Consider the following 16,812-nt stretch of genomic DNA (forward strand, 5'->3'; position numbering starts at 1 on the left):
TGGCTCCAACCCTGCTCCCACAGCTCAGGGCTTTGGTGGCAGGTGAGCCAATGCCTCAGAAGCCAGAAAAGGAAAAGCAGAAGCACAGTCAAGTTTGCTCTGGCACATGGGAGCTGCAGGACCAGCTACACACTGCCAGATTTCTCTCAGCTCACCACCCTCATTGCACAGATGTGTCCAGGAACCACCACAGCTGAGCTCAGCTCTTCCCATGCTCTGGCTGCTCGCCACCGCCTTGCCCAGGGCTCGGGGAACTGTGAATCTGGGCTGTGGAGCTGCTGCAGACAAGCTGAGCTGTCTCAAGTCCTCAGCAGGTCCACTCAACCTCTGGCATTTTCCATCAACCTTTCTCTGCTGAGGAAGACGAGCTCCAGCCCTGCCAGAAACTGAAGGGCTCCACAGAGAGCACCTGGTCCAGCCTTGCAGATGGGTTCCAACAGACGCAGTGTGGCATCAGCTAGTGGATCAAAAAGCCAGATGGGATGGGGGCAGTGGCACCAGGCCACATCAGGCCACAAACTTACCCATCACAACCCCAAAACAGGCACTGAGGAGTGTAAATGGGCTGGGCATTAACCTAAGTCACAGTGTTATGACCAGGCACACCACAGCTGCTCGGCCAAACCACGGAGGTCCCGTGGCCTCGTGGCAGAGAGAAACAAACTCCCATGAAACATCCTGTATCTACAAGAGCACCAGCACCCCCCACTCTGACCCAGAAGCTCCACATCTTCAGCGAGATGGGAAGCCCATGTTCTCCTATTCAAGGTAGAGAAACATTCCTCATTTCTCAGAGGAGATTAGTTATAAATGCAGCACTACAAATTATTGCTACCAACCGCCAAGACCATAGGAAATCTGAACAGTAAGAGCTCTTTAAAGATTTCCTCCAAATCTCCTATTTCAAGCCTCCCCAAAGCTTCAGCTGGAACTGAGACATGGGAGATGCTTCTATCTGTTCTAAACCTGATTGTCAGACTCCTCACAAACACAGCACTACACTCAGGAGCACCAAAATCTTGGACAGCTGTTGGGAGAGGTCACAAAAACGCAAGCTCTTTGCCAAATGTGTATTCATGTTGTTGTGGCATCCACAATCACCTCCTGTGATATTCCTCTGATCTCCCAGAAAGCCATGCAGGATTAAGCAGATATTCTGTATTTCCAGAAGTCTTTATCTGCCTGAGGTCTTGGAAAGCTGATGAGCCACACTGCCTTGGGGTGAACAGGCAAAGGAGTTCCCTCAAATCAGACTTTCAGTACAGACCTAGAAACCAGCACCGAGTTTTAATAACTCTTGGTGGCATAAAGAGGAATCAGCAGACAACTGAAGAGCATACACACACCACACACTTGCTCTCCCAGGACAGACAGCGAGCAGGCAGATCTGTACAACATTTCCTGACACAGCCTGTCACTCCTGGACCTGCTCCCTCTGAGGCCAGCCTGACTCGGACCGAGAATTCTGCCACGCTGCTTGCACTGCTGGGATGTAGCACTGCAGGAATGCTTGGGAAAGCAGCAAAAAGTGAGCAAGATCAGAGGGACAGTGAGCTTTGGAGGAGAAATACTCAACCCAATTCCTTCTGAATTGTCCAAAGCCATGCTCCCCTGACAATCCTGCCCATCAGAGCACTGTCCCACAACTTCAAATCCATCTATGTTTTTTGGTTTGTTTGTTTTTTCAGAAGGAAGGTGATAACCTGAAGACCTTCACTTTCCCAAGCAAAGCAGGAGCAACACAAGGTCCCACAGGAGATGTGCTCAGCAGCACAACACATAATGCAGTGCCAGGGCAGAACCCAACCTCCCAGCAGGGCTTTTAACAGTTTGCCATTATCCAAATGATGATGGGAACAAACCAGTCCATCCATCAAGCACAACCTTCTTACCTGGAAGGTGCCATGCTGTGGCGAGGTTCTGTAACCTATTCACACACTAAGCAGCCAACTGCTTTCTCATGTCCATAGCTCTAAAAGCCCCTTGACGCCCTCTCCCTCTGCAGCTCAGAGCTGCACCAAGCACAGCAGGTGAAGACAATGGGCACCAGCGTGGATACACAGCTGTGGGAGATGCACTGCGAGATCCGCCCGCTGTGACATGCAGCGAAGTCCTTCGATTCTCCAAGGCAGCTCAGCTGTGCAAACCAGGAGCAGAGGGAGCCAGAGGTGGGAAAGGTCACCAGTGCGCCCCCCTCTCCCAGCTCCGTCCCCCAGGCTCAGTCGAGCTGTCATGATTCCTTCTGACCTGATGGAAGGATTTGCATATGCCCTGAAGCCAGCATGACTGACAGACTTTCCACTGTTATCCTCACTTTTGTAATTGCAGCAGCTATTCTTGCACACTGAAATGTCTAATCTTAGCAAGCCATGGAGCTGCTGGGTAATATGGACTAGCCGGGAATTTCCATGCAATTACTCACCACTGCTACTGGCACTTACTTTGGCTGGTAAAAGTCCTTCTTGTCTGCTGACCCCAGGCTCTGCAAGACACAAAAGATAGATGTATTTAATTTTTTAACCCTTTGCCAAGCAAGTATCACTGATGAGGATGTGTGGGGAAGCACTGAAAGGCAGTGTCTGTCATTTTCCTGCCCGATGGGTCTTAGTGGACTGGCTGGACAGGACAGCTTGGCCCTCCAGCCATAGGCAGTGCCCACAGCACCAAAGATGCAAAAATAGAGAGTTAAACTAGAGGTGAGAGGATGCATTAGATCTGAATTCAATGTACTCAGGCATGTCTGTATCTTCTGCAGAAATGTGGCACCTTGTGTCAGGAAGGGACTCAAGTCCTGTCAAGTCCAGCCAGCTGGAAAGAGGACAAAGTGCCGGGTTTGGTGAAGGGGCTGAGCCACCACCACTGCAAAGACCCTCTGGCAGGTCAGGGTCTGAGCCCAAGGCCCACAGTTCCTGCCAGGAGCAATGCCAAGAAAACCACATCAGGCCTCAAGCACATGCAAAACTGGGAAGCAGAGACAGCCCGGATGCTCGCTCAGATTCCTGTCCCTCCAACTCCACCCCCAGCATGACGGAGTATAAGTCTGAGAGCACCACAGATGGGCTGTGCCATGGTCCCCTGTGAGACCCCAGTGAGGACAAGCCTCCCCATGGGGGCCCTGGGCACTGCACGGACCCCACCTGGGGTGCAGGGCCAGGTGTGTGCGTGGCACACACAGAGAGTGCGTGTGCAGCTCCTCACACCGTGAGGATGGGGCCGTGTACCCCACACACATCCCAGTCTCTCCCCCAACACACCTTGTCCCAGAGGTACCCACAGCAGGGACTGGCCCCCAGCCCTGCTCTGAGGCCCCAGTGCATGACACGAGCTCCCTGAGCACAGAATGATACCTGCACCGAGGCATGTGCAGGGCAGGCTGTGCCCAACGCAGTGGGATGCTCATGGCAGGTGGCACTGGGACAGATAGACACAGACCCACCAGACTTGGGAGTCACCAAAGCTGCTGCACAGCCACAGCCCTCTCCTCCTGCTCCTCCTCCTCGTCCTGGGGATGATCCTTGTCTGTGTACCTTGTGGGGTGGAGGGCAGGGAGCAGCAGTGCAGGGTGGCCCCACTACCGTCCCTGTCCCCGTGTGTCGCTGCGTGCAGGCTCGCGGGAGCCGCTTGGACTCCAGGGCGGCTGTTGTAGTTTTGCTCTGTGGTTGCCAGGCAATGGTGAGCTCCAGCTCGAAACAGCAGGAGCAGTGGGGCCGAATGCTAATCAGGCCCGCAAGAGCAATCCCAAAGTTTCTCCTTGCCAGCCAAAGCCAAAGAGAGCTCCCACCAAAGCCAGCAGGGAGAGGAGGACCCCAGCTTTTAAGCAGGAAGGGATCCACTGTCACCAAAACATAACCTAAAGGGAGCTCTGGAACCAGCAAGATGGGGATGTGGTTCTGTGGTGGCTGACCCTTTCCATGGCACGGAGATGTTGGTTGGTCACTGGCATGGTGGGGAGGCTGCAGCCACCCCACAGCACAGGGTATGACAGTGTGCGTGTGTGACTTCCTGCTGCTCAGCCCAGGGCACACAGAGGTCTGCGGATACAGCTGGGAGCACACAGGAGCAGCTTCCATTTGGGGCAAGAAGCTCATTGGGAATGGCTGGAGCTGTGCCAGGGCACGTTTAGGTTGGATATCAGGAAAGGTTCTTCCCCCAGAGGGTGCTGAGCACTGCCCAGGCTCCCCAGGGAATGGGCACAGCCCTGAGGCTGCCAGAACGCCAGGAGTGCTTGGACACCGTTCTCAGGCACAGGGTGGGATTGTTGGGGTGTCCTGGGCAGGGCCAGGGGTTGGACTGGATGATCCTTGTGCATCCCTTCCAACTCAGGAGATTTTGTGGTTCTGCGGTTCTAAGATGTCACCTGCCCTGGTGCTGATTGTCAACATGCAAGATCTCTGAGCAGCCCTGCCAGGTGGAGATGGGGACAGGCCCTGGCTGTCCCTGCTGTTCCTCTGACCCCACAGCAGCAAGGAGCTGCACCAAAGCCCCACGAATAAACGGCCAGACACCAAATTGGGCTGATCTAACACTGGCACTACCTGCCCAGATAGGTGGTGAATTCTCCATCCCTGGAGACATCCAAGACCCAATGGGCATGGACCTGGATGTCCAGGATAATCCAGACTAGGTGATCCTGCACTGAGCAGGGGGTTGGGCTGAGAGATCTCCAGGATATCCCCAGGTCTCCAAAACCACTCCATGCATTCCTGAGGCAGCAGAAAAATGAGCACAGCAGTAACTGCTCAGAGTGAGTGATGGGACCTGAGCAATGGGAGCTGCCCTGCAAGCCCAGAGCACACCCAGGAACAGCTCCACTCCTTCCAGCACAGCATTCCCATATGATATTTCCTTACGTCCTTAAACTTACACCCAAAACCCAAAGTGGTACTTCCCAAACTATGGATCAGTTTCAACAAAATTCATGAGCCACGACAAATTCAGTTCTTTCTGCTCTCTGTGCAAGTGGGGATCATGGAGAACTGCTGATATTTAAGGACAAATCACCCACAAACAGTGTTCTCAATGCCATTGAAACAACATCTGGATAACCTGCACCTCACATAGCCAGACCCTCCACTCAGCCACAGCAGAGGTCCACGGGAAAAGCTCCCATCAATGCCACAGCCAGTGGAAAACTAAGATTTTAGACATCTGGGATAAAACAATAAGGAACTAACTTTGCAGAGAGAATAAAAAAAAAAAAAAAAAACCACCAATAAACTGGGCAGTGATTACAGCAATGATGAGCCAAAATTACTAATTTTAACACTCATGAAGAAAATAGCAAATAAGAAGAAAAGCAGAATTTCAGCAACATGTCCAAGGAATTGGGTCTGGAGCACGACCAGGAGCTTTGAATCAGCTGGTGGTGGTACCACCATCCCGAAGTCTGCCCTTGAGCCATTTCTTTCCACTTTGTGTCTCAGTGTCCCCATATTGCTCAGGCACAGCCCTTTGCCTCCTTACACTCTTTCCAAAAGAGAACAGGACCATGCCCAATAGGCAGATGGAGTTGCACAGGTCAATCCCACCATGCTGCATTTCTCTTTCCTAAGCAAGCACAAAACCAAGGTGGCCATGGATCCAGAGGGCTCTGGGAGAGTGTCCAGGAAAGCACAATAACCACCAGTGAATGGAGCAGAGCTTGCTGGAGGCCTTTCCAAGGGCAGGGACATCACAACATCCTGGTAGGAGCTGAAGCACTGAGAGAGCTCAGAGCCCTGCCTGGGAAGATTCTCCTCATTGGGGGATTGGTGATGGCCTGAAGAGGTTAATGAGGGATCACACAGGGAATGGGGGAGGCTGTGGGCAGGACTGGCCATGGACACTGCCCACTGTAGTGTCACACACAAAGGGACAGTGCCACCAGTGCCACCTTGGTCCCACTGGGTATCGCAGCCTCAGCCACATCCACAGGAGGGGAAGATAAGGGAAGAGTGGCCGAGGGAAGGGTGGGACTAGGCAAGCAGGGTCAGGCAAAGAGAACACACATCTTGGATCTTAGGAAAAATGTCCTGGCACTGGGCTTGAGCAGAGTTTCAACACCTCCATGCGGGAGGGATAGAGCAGGTTTTACAGCACTCACTAAACAAACCAGTGTAGATGGGACAGGTCCTGACCTTACTGGGAACTGGGACTGAGAGGGGATCTACAGGCTTCTATCAATGCAAATAGACAATGAAAGCTCAAATACTGGCCTGTGGGCATGCTCTGCTCCTGGATGGTCTCCAGGCTTCTGGAGGAGTGACTGCTGATGGCTCCTGCGCATCAAAGCAGAGCTGTGGACAGCAGAGAGGTGCAACTACAGTGTGGCTCAGCTCCCAAAACAATCTGGGAGTCTCACAGACTCCCAGACACCTCCTGCTGCTGTTCAGGGTGCTGGGAGCCCCAGCCATCCTGACAGAGGGAGAGAAGCATCACCCAGCTCTGAGTCCCTGTGAGCCCCACGCTGCAACGTGAGTCACCCTCCGGCGGGACCCACTGCTGCTCCTCACTTGCTCACTTCACTGATGACTCAGGGCTGACGAAGCACAGTTTAAGTCCCTTAATGAAATAATTTTTATCAGCTTGTCTTTCTAAAACAAATACCTCAAGCAAGGCTTGCACCCATCTCCACCCTTTCATCCTGAGACACCAAGGCATGGGCAGCACAGAGGCACCTGTGGGGGCAGGAGCAGCCCCTGCTGCCCTGGCACATGGCACTGGGAAGGGTAGCCACCAAAACTTCCCAGAACATGTGCTCCATCCCTCCAGTGCCCCAGTAGGGCCAGGAGAGGAAGGTGGGATACAAGGGTGCTATCCCAGATGATGAGTGCCCCATCCCTGGAAGTCTCCAAGGCCAGGTTGGATGGGACTTGGAGAAACCGGGGATAGTGGAAGGTGCCCATGGCAAGGGGTGGGACAGGATGAGCTTTAAAGTCCTTTCCAACCCAAACTACTCCTTGATTCTATGAATCTGGGCCAACAGGAATGCTTGAATTTGCTCATTCAATTTCATGTTTCAGGCACTAACTAAATAATTTTGTGAGTTACACAGTGTAGGTAAGACAGCAGCCCAGATTCCCTAGGCCAGCTCATCTCCAAAGCCAGCCCTGCTGGTCCCTAGTCAGAATTAGCACAACATGCTGCAGACAGACATGATGAGTGACTTAAAGGAGTGTGCTGAATTTCAAAATTCAGCCATGCTACAAAGATTACAGACCTGGGGTTGGAAACAAGGATGTTCATGGAGGGGCTAAGACAGAGGTATTGTTTTATTTATTTCTTCCTGCCAGCAGACATCAATCCTGTTGTACTTTTTCCTCCCATAAATGTTGCCAAGCATAATCTTGGCTCATCTTTTTTTCTAGGCAGTGTCCCTGCGAGAACAGAGTTATTAGCAAGGTTGAAGAAGCCTCATGCAATTATTTAGCAACTATACCAAAATAATCCCCAAAGACCAGTGGCTGCTCACAGGTGGCAGCTTTCTAAGTCGCTCCAATAAAATCTGGCTCAGTAACTCCCAGCGTAATCAATGCCCACACAAACAAACCAGAAGAAAACTGAGGGATGACTGAATTTTCCATGCTGGAAGAGGATTCTGCAAAACAAACTCACAAGCCATTGCTGGCTGCAGGCTGTGCTGCCCACGGCCACTGTCACCTGCTCACCTGCCGGGACCTCAGCGTCCCTGAGCTGCACTTGGAGCAGGGCTGGACAGACTCCAGGGGGATTTGGGCACAGGCAGGAGGTGCTTGGCCCCCAGGGCAGGGCAGGGCAGGGTTTGGGGACCATGGCTGCACAGCCTGTCCCCCCAGTCCCTCCTGGCTGTCACCCTGGATCCTGGTGGTTCTGCTCCCAGGCACAGCCATTCCCCAGGCTCTGTGTATCTGCAACATGCTGCAGTTATGAGTAATCAGGAGGTGATGCCTGACTGTCGGAAGGGGAATAAAATTCAGAGCCTGGGATATGAGTGGTTGTTTGGGAGGAGGAGGAAGAAGGAGATGGCAGCCCCCACCCCAGCTCACAGCATCCTCTCAAGCAAGGGCTGGAGCAGGGCCAGGCTGGGTACTCCATGGACCCCATCTCCCTCCAACCCTCTGGCAAGGGCTGGCTGAGGAGCCAAAGGGCTCTGGGAATGCTGCCTCCCTTCTGTGGACTCCAGCACCCATCCCACCTGCCACCTGCTCCCAACACTGCACTCCTCAAACAGCCCCAGCACTGCCAGGGCCCCGAGCTAATATAGCCCCAAGCAGCCCCAAAACATCAGCTGAGGCCAGATGAACCCTCAAATCCGAAAACTTGAATTTCAGGCTGGATGAACCAGATTGCTGAGCTGAAAATCACAGAGGTAACTCCTGCCTCCAGTGTGGGTGCCAGCCTGGAGGGAGCTCCAGGCCACCAAGCTGGGGGCAGCCAAGACTCCCAAAGGCCATCCTGGCTGGAGAGCAGATCCTACCTGTGTGCTGAAGTATGGAGCACAAGGAATGGAGACCTGGGGTGTCTTAGTAAAGCGTGGATGACCCAGCAAAATGAATCTGGTGGCAGTGGAAGGGTCAGTGGGGGGCAGGCAGAGCTGCCCAGACGAGAATGGCTGGCTCAAGGGAAGGAGGGAAGAGGACACAACCCCTGGCAATTACAGAAGGGTCTTTGTCAGAGGATGGTATTTTGGCAAGGCCAAAGCACCCATGGGACCACGGGAGGGGTGTGAGCCCTCAGCCCCAGCCTTTTCCTGCCTTGACTGCAAAGGATCTGAGGAGAGGGTGGCCATGCCCCCCAGACCCGACCCAGCCAGGGAGGATGCCAGTGGCTCTAGCACGTTCATTCTTCCACAGCTACCTCATCCCAGCCAGCTCAGAGCGGGAGCCTGACCTGGCTCTCACACTCGCCTGCAGACAGCCCTGACCCCACGCGTGCGCCTAGGGCAGTGATGCACATCCAAGTTGGGCTTTGAGTCCAATAGAAGGTGAAAAACAAGCTGGAAACCAGAGAAAAGGGGGTTTGGACCACTGAGGGGGGAAGGAGAAGAGAAACATGGCTGTGCACACATGGTACACTGAAGCAATCCAGAGAACAGAACCAAGGCCCTGCAACCACCCCCCAGCAGAGCAGCAAAGCCTGCACTCGGGAGCTGGGGAGCTCGTGGTGTCCTCCAGGCACCTGCCCAAGACACAGAGCCAGCAGGGAACAGGGGCTGTGTTTCATTGTCCCCCTGGTGCCACAGCCTCGCTCAGACACCAACCTGACCCCAGCCCTTCACAATGCCCAGACGTGTGAGCAGGTGAGCACCACCCTGCTCCAGCTCAGCTCAGCAGAGGGTCAGTGGCCATTCTGATTGCTCACCCACCCTCATAGCTGGACCCAGGAGGGGAGGCCTTGGTGTTTTTCTAGGACCTGAAATACAAACATAAGCCTGGTTCTTTGGAAAATGGGGTGACCAGCAGAAGGTGGTGGGGCATTGCCCAGGCTCCCCAGGGAATGGGCACGGCCCCAAGGCTGCCAGAGCTCCAGGAGGGTTTGGACAATGATCTCAGGGATGTGGATTGTTGAGGGATCTGTGCAGGGACAGGAACTGGACTTACGTCCAGCTCTTAGGTTCAACTTGGGTCCAATCCCTGTGGGGCCATTCCAGGGTATTCCATGATTCTAAGATCTCCACCCAGCCTCTCCCTGAGCCCCAGGGCAGTGATGGCATGGGCTCTCTGGGACAGCAGCCACATCACCAGCCCCTCACTCCAAAGCATGTCTCTGCAGCTCAGCCTGCCCTGCCAGCAGGTTGTACACTCTTCAGGGCCAGGCCAACCAGAACAGTGTCAAATTTCCTAACATCATTAATGCTGTTTCCTCTGCCTTCTCCTCCAGCTCGAAGCTCACCTACAGGTGCACTGCATAGTGGAGCAGGGATCTGTGTTGAAGCAGGAGAAAGGAGCCAGGCCCTGGTTCCACACGCCATGCCAGCATGGCTCCAGGGACCCCCCACCCCTCACCATCTCTGTCCCTCAGCAATTACACCCACAAAACTGGGCTGGCTGAAGCACAGACCCTCACAGTCACTTGGGGTTCCTTGTCAGCTGTGAAGGGAGGGCCAACTCCATCCCAGCCTGCCTTCCTGCGGGAGAAAAAGTGAGTCTGCTCATGAGCATCTGCCAGCACCCTCATTAAACAGGTCCATTTGCACTCCCTCCTTGCCCTCCCACCCCTTGTAGCACCTCTCCAGCCCTGCTTTCCCCAGCTGAGCCTCTTCCCAGCCACACTCCCCGTGCCAAGGGGAGCTCACCCGCAAACAAACCCCTCACAGCTCACACCACGCTTAGGCTGACCCAAGCTTCAAAGCATTTCTTTACTGCGAGCTCATCCAGGAAACTTTGTTTTCTCCACTCCTATTGTACTGCTGCATGCCTGTAGGAATTCATTCATGCACAGACAGCCACACAGGCACGCACAGGCTCTGTGCTGGAGTCTCCCTGTGGAAGGAGCTCCCAGAGCCCTGCCGGGGCCACCACAGCCAGACCCTGCACTTGCTGCTTCTCCGGATGGAAGAACTTGTCAAATTGCTGGCAAAACCACAGGAGCTTGTAAACCTGCCAGCTCCACAGCACCCAGAGTGACATGCACGCACAGGCCTGGGCACCTTGGCTCCGTGCTGTCCTTCAGCCGGCCCTCCGGAGTGGCAGGGAGGGAGCAGGCCATGCCAGGGGAGCTGCAGTCACGGGGCTGCAGTCACCCATGGCCAGTACCGCCGGTGGGCTGCACACCTCCCTTCTCCACCTTATTTTTCCTTCTTTTTCATGATTAGAGCCTGCAAACTATTACAGCAGCTTGGAGTACATCGGGAAGGAGCTGTGCTTGGGCTTAAGTGTTTGCAGGATCAGGGCTGAGCTGTGGAGCTGAACTCACTGCTATTTATAGCGGGAAGCCCTGAGCACAGCACGTGCTGGAGGGGAGCGTGGCCGGGCCTGTGTTCCTGCTAAAACCTGGTGGGTTTTTTATTTTGCCTCATTTTGGGGATGTCAGCTGTCTGATCTCATAATTGCATTCATGTGCTGCCTGGTATTTACAAATGGTTTTGTTGTTTTTTAATCTTTGGGCACACCAGGTCATAAAAACCCAGATTGGTTTGGGTTGGAAGAGACCTTAAAGCTCATCCTATTCCACCCCCTGCCATGGGCAGGGACACCTTCCAGTAGACCAGATTGCTCCAAGCCCCATCTACCCTGGCCTTGAACACTTCCATCCTCCTACATGTTTATACTGGTTTATAGGTGAAGTTCTATCCTTCATCACTGGTTAAAAAAAAATAAAAAAGCAGGAAAAGAAGCTAGATCCGAGTAGTAAGCTCGCAGCTCCCAGAACCTGCAGCTAATTAATCACACCCTGTCCTATCACACCCTGTCCTGCAGCGTGCACTTCACACGCGGCCCTGCGTGCCCGCAGCCTGGCTGGATGTCAGCAGCCTGACAGCATCTCTGCCCGCCAGCCCAGCTAATTATAGCGTGGGGAGCAAACGAGGGTGCCCTCCCTGCCCTCCTCTTCCCTCCCTTCCCCTCCTGTCCCCTCCCTTCCCCTCCCCTCCCCTCCCTGCTGGCTGCTCCCCTGTCGCTGCAGCCTCTGAGGAAGAGGACACAGGGCTGAAGCTCGGGCTGGGGACACCCCTTCCCTGAGGCTCCCAGGGGGACCAGTGAGCAGCACAAGGATGAGAGTCCCCAGGAGACTGTGTCAGGGGATGTCCAAGGGCCCTGACCACCCCCTGCCAGGGGTACCTGGGCAGGGAGCAGGCCTGCCAACATACCCCCACCATGACCTGACACCAGTGCAGAGCCAGGCTGCTGGTCCCATGCCATCCCTGCTGTCCTTCCAGCCACCCCACCTCTCCTTGGACAGAGCTCTGCTTCTCCCTTGTCTGTCCCACTGCCTTCATACACCCCCAGCACTGGGTCTGGGGGAACCCCTCCAGTCTGCCTGGAAAACCAAATTCATGGGAATGTCCCTCTCCCCCGGCAGCCTCAGCCCCTTGAGAGGGACAAGGCACAGATGTAAGAGGACCACAGTGGGGTGTCCCACCTCCACTGCCTGGGGTTTGCTGCCCCACAGGGGAGCCTTGGCAGCACAGACCCCCCAACAGGCAGTAATGCTGTCATCTCAGTGAGCAAGACCAGGACCAACAAAGCACAGCACCCTCAGGAAGTGTCCTCTGTCATCAAACAACTCCTGGGGTAACACACGTGGAAAATGGGGAGGATCTGAGCAGAGCAGGGATCCAGGGGACCTGACTGGTCACCCACCACAAGTTATAAACAACCACAGCACACATGAGACCTGCAGGGACGTGAACAGAACCCAGCCCTTGCACGAGACACAGAATTCTACAGGGCTGGAATGGGTTGGAAGCGACCTTAAATCTCATCTCATCTCATTCCACCCCCTGCCATGGGGACACCTCCCACTATCCCAGCTTGCTCCAAATCCTGTCCTACCTGGCCTAGAACACTTCCAGGGATCCAGAGGCAACCACGGCTTCTCTGGACAACAACGTCCACCCAGAGTTCAAAACACCATTGGAGAGCAGTTCTCTCATGCTTTTGGCCCTGAAGGTGGCTCCCCAAAGTCACACAACATCTGACTCAATCAGTGTAAATGTGAATCCCCACTCCCAGGAATGTGGCTGCCACCACAAAATGACCGTAACCGCTCCTAGCCCTGGAGGAAGAGCAGGGCTGTTTGCAGAATGAGAAGCCTACCACAAAACAAGGATGCTCCTCACAGCTGACTTCTTCATCATGCTCCTCTTCCTCCTCAGCACCCAGCACTGAGCCCAGTGCACGGGAAGCCTGCTCCTCCTGCACTGCTCATCCCCGGGAAGCTGATGGTGCTGGGCAAGCTGGGTCTTACAGAAGGCTACAATACGCTCCTGGGGTGCTGCCCCAGCTTTATCTCAAGGCAACAGGAGCTAAAATATAGTTTGGTCAGGACAGGGACAGATGTGACTCAGAGGGAGCACCTGAGCTCCACAATACAGAGCAAATCCACTGCTCAGACACAGCAGGAACCATTTCCCTACCTGGGTAACACTGAAAGGTCTGTTCTGAGCACCCTTTGCCACCATCACTGGCCCAAGTAACTCCTCTAGGCCTAAATATTCACTTTTACTCTCAAGTTAAAAGTGTTTGTTTGTTTTTTAAATAGGGCTTGTAACATATCAACTGACCCATTTCAGAGCAGCAAGCTCTCTGACATTCATATGAAGCTGTGGCTGCCTCATCCCTGGAAGTGCCACGTTGGATGGGGCTTGGAGCAACCTCGGACCATGGAAGGTGTCCCTGCCCATGGCAGGGGGGTGGAATGAGATGAGCTTTAAGGTCCCTTAGAGACCGGTCCCTTCCATTCCAAACCACTCCATGATTCTAGGATAATATGCCACAGGTTTTTGGGAGCATCACCAATGTAAGCAGAGAAAAATGTACAATAACTTAATTTTGGTTACAGGTGAAGCTTTAAGAAGAAAGAGCCCCTAGAGCTTTGCACATTTCTCTTGGAACAGCCTTTCCTGAGGGATGGATGCACTGGTTCAGTCCTGGCCATCTATTTCTCATCCAGACAGGAGGGAAGAAGGAGCCAGGGGATGAGGATACCCCTCCATCCCCACAGAGCACACGGCTTCCCACAGAGCCACCCCATCTGGTAGTAAGACTGAGGTCAGCAGTATGGTGGGGACAATGATGACCTTACTATGTCCCCAAGTCCACCTTCTTAAGTGGAAAGGGACCAGGACAGCCAGTCCCTCACTGCTCCCACAACTGAGCATTTACACAGGCTCCAGCCAGCCAACCACCACCAAATATTTAGGAATCAAGCTCCATAAAGGACGCACAAGACACACTACAGAATAAATTGAGTACATTATAAAAAGCTCAGAGAGGAAAAATAGATTTTTGGAACGTGTTCTCAATCTCATTAATTGGGAAGACAGCCTTGGAGGGGGAAAAAAATTATTATATCCTCCCCAAACCATTATCCGCTCTTCAGAGTGTATCATATGAAAACAGTTATATAAAAGAATAAATTATATTTGGAATGGCAAGAACCCCAGAATAAAGCTAGGAACTCTGATGTTCCCATATAAAGATAGGAGACAGTTATCTGTTCCAAATTTTCCAGTTTTCTGCTGCGCCAATTCAAATTCACTACATACCAGCATGGCCATATAAAGGGGACTCCACCCATGTGAGCTTGGAAAGAGCAGTAATCCCCCAAACTATCAATTTAATGTATGGGGATAGAAAATGAGGGAAGAATGTACTCCCAGAAGGAGCGCTCTGTTAACGACATGGCACAGGGCTCCAGAACGTGCATACAGGAATATCATTTACAGGGACTTCTGCCTCGTGAGATCTGAGCTGAAATTGAGACTTCTGCACGCAGAGACCATCGATGCTGCAAATTAAATGTCCGTTTCCAGATCCAATGTGAACTTTATTTTTGTTTTATTTTCTACTATTTGCTCAGTGTCACGTTTCTTGGCCAGCACTAGGAAATCATCTCTTCCTTAGGGTTTTTTTAATTAATCTTCAGCCCGGAGTCTCCTGAACAGCAGAGGAGTGAGGATGCCTCAGGCCAGGGCTAGCACCAGGCAGAGTGCTCTCAGCCTGACCCCTGTCGAGGTGCTCCATCCCCAGCCTGGGATGTGGGTGCTGACCACAGCACCCAAACATGCAGGAACCCCTACATGGGCAGCCTCAAGCTTCCCCTTATCCTGCACTGGCTCTGAGGTGGATAAAAATCCCCCTTTTTCCTGGATTTCTGCAGATGCAACACTGGGAATGCTGTTAGCATGGGCACATGGCACTGGTGTGGGCTGGGGCACAGCAGCAAGGGGCCGGTGACACAAACATGGGAGACAGGATATGACCCTGAATCTGGCTACACACTCCCGAGCCCCCAGGAATGTGTTGTCATGTTTGAAACCGCAAAACAAGCTGGTTCCTCACCTGACCTACACAAACAATACACAAAGTGCAGGTGGTATCTTTCCAAGTTTTCTTTCCTGTTTGGAATTCCTGTGCAGAAGACCCAGCTCCATATTCCTCCCACCAGACCTGTGGACCCACTGCTCACAGCAGGAGGTGAGCAGATAGGAAGGATGGCTAGGAGATGGAAATGTGGGCCACGAGATGAAAATGAGGGCTACAGCCCATCTTTCATGAGTTTTTAAACCAGTCAAGGGCCAGGCACAGAGACCCTTTGTCACTGGTCTGAAGCTCCCAGGTCCCCCTCCCTGGAAGTGTTCACGGCCAGGTTGTTCAGGGCTTGGGAAAGTGTCCCTGCCCATGGCAGGGGGTTGGGACAACATAAGGTTTAAGTTTCCTTCCAACCCAAACCATTCCATGATCATATGAAGAAGCAGCCTGAAGAAGAAATTATTTTCTCCAGCTGTACCAATCTAATAAAAATCCTTATAAAATAAAACAAAAAAATAAAACCTAAAAAATAAGAACCTTCTAGAAAGCACCTCTTCTCATGCCCTGAGACCCTGATGAGGACCAGCATCTCCACGTCTGAGCTCCCCCTGCACTATCGGCACTGCGCGGCGCTGGCGCCAGAGCCAGCAGCGCCCTGGGAAGGAGCCGGCAGCCAACAGTGAGCCCTGTCCAAGCCATCAGGATGGATATGCAGATAAACCAGGTCAGAGAAGTGTTTCCATCCTGGCCAGACAGTGACTAAGAGACGGCATTAATTTGCTACTCAGCCCAAGTTTAACTTTTCAAACCAAGAAGAGCCAAATGGTTGTTCCAAGTGAAAAAATACTGCAGGATGCATTCCTTTGCCCTGTCCCAGGAATACCCAGGGATTCATGATTTCAAGATGGAGTTGACAGCTCTTGCATATATCACTAAGAATAACAAACCAACTTTTCTGGTTTTTTTTCATTCCCCAAATGCTATTTACTGGTCACAAGAAGCCACACGTCATGTTCACATAGCGCTCTGGGAAGGTGGGGCTGGACGAGCTCCACATGCTCTTAGTGCAGCACATCAAACCACCACAGACAACACAAAGCTGTTTTATTGGCACTCCTGCTGTCAGCATGGAGAATAAAGTGTGTATGAGGGAGCATCCACCTTCCACCCCTTTCTGGACTCAACGTGAAAGCTCCTGGGAGCTTTACCAAGGATGTGAGACTGAGAACACAACTGACAAACCCTTTGGAACTTGAAAGCCCTTCTAAATTTATTCAGAATTTGATAACCTGCTACAGCACTTGTGTCTGTTGCATTGCCTGGTTCAGACAGTCCCCACATCACAGCAGGTACAGGGCAGCACCTCCGTGCCAGGGTGCAGGGAGAGACCCGCGTGCCCAAGTGAAGGGACAGCGACCAGGTGCCTCACTGCAGGGCCCAGTGACCCCAACACCACACAGAGGGATGGCTATCACCAGAACCGATCACATAACAACTTTTTTTTTTTTAATTTTTGCCTTTTAGGGCCTCCAGAAAATGGTGTTTTCAATGACTGGGCTCAGAGACTCATCCAACATCATGCCAAGATGATGGTAATTGTGCCCAGGGAGAGGCATCCCAGCCCCACTGGTGCCCTCCTGTTCCTGGGCTGAAGCTGCAGGGCATGAGGCACCACAGGGTCCCTGGGATGCCTCACACCACTACAAAGTATTTGTTCCTGCAGGCAGAGGAGATTTGATGCTGTCAGCCTGGCCAAGTGCAGCACAGCAGACCTCTAAACAAACACTACCACAGCACTCACTTCCAACTGTGTCCGCAGATGGAGCAGAAGGGATGCCCCTGACATGATACAACCTCAGTAAATCCTGCCAGAGAGCTCAGA

General features: G+C 53.0%; 1 protein-coding gene across 1 annotated transcript in view; it reads right to left on the minus strand.

Moving 5' to 3' along the window:
* LOC128796192 (ankyrin repeat and fibronectin type-III domain-containing protein 1-like) overlaps window positions 1-16,812 on the minus strand; it is a 192,708-nt gene that overhangs the window by 72,567 nt on the left and 103,329 nt on the right. Inside the window, exon 4 of the mRNA XM_053957619.1 lies at window positions 2,442-2,482. Within this exon, the coding sequence (XP_053813594.1) occupies window positions 2,442-2,482 (41 nt within the window). The remainder of the gene's footprint in view (window positions 1-2,441; window positions 2,483-16,812) is intronic.

Source organism: Vidua chalybeata, chromosome 16 (genome assembly GCF_026979565.1).
Source record: "Vidua chalybeata isolate OUT-0048 chromosome 16, bVidCha1 merged haplotype, whole genome shotgun sequence".
NCBI lineage: Eukaryota > Metazoa > Chordata > Aves > Passeriformes > Viduidae > Vidua > Vidua chalybeata.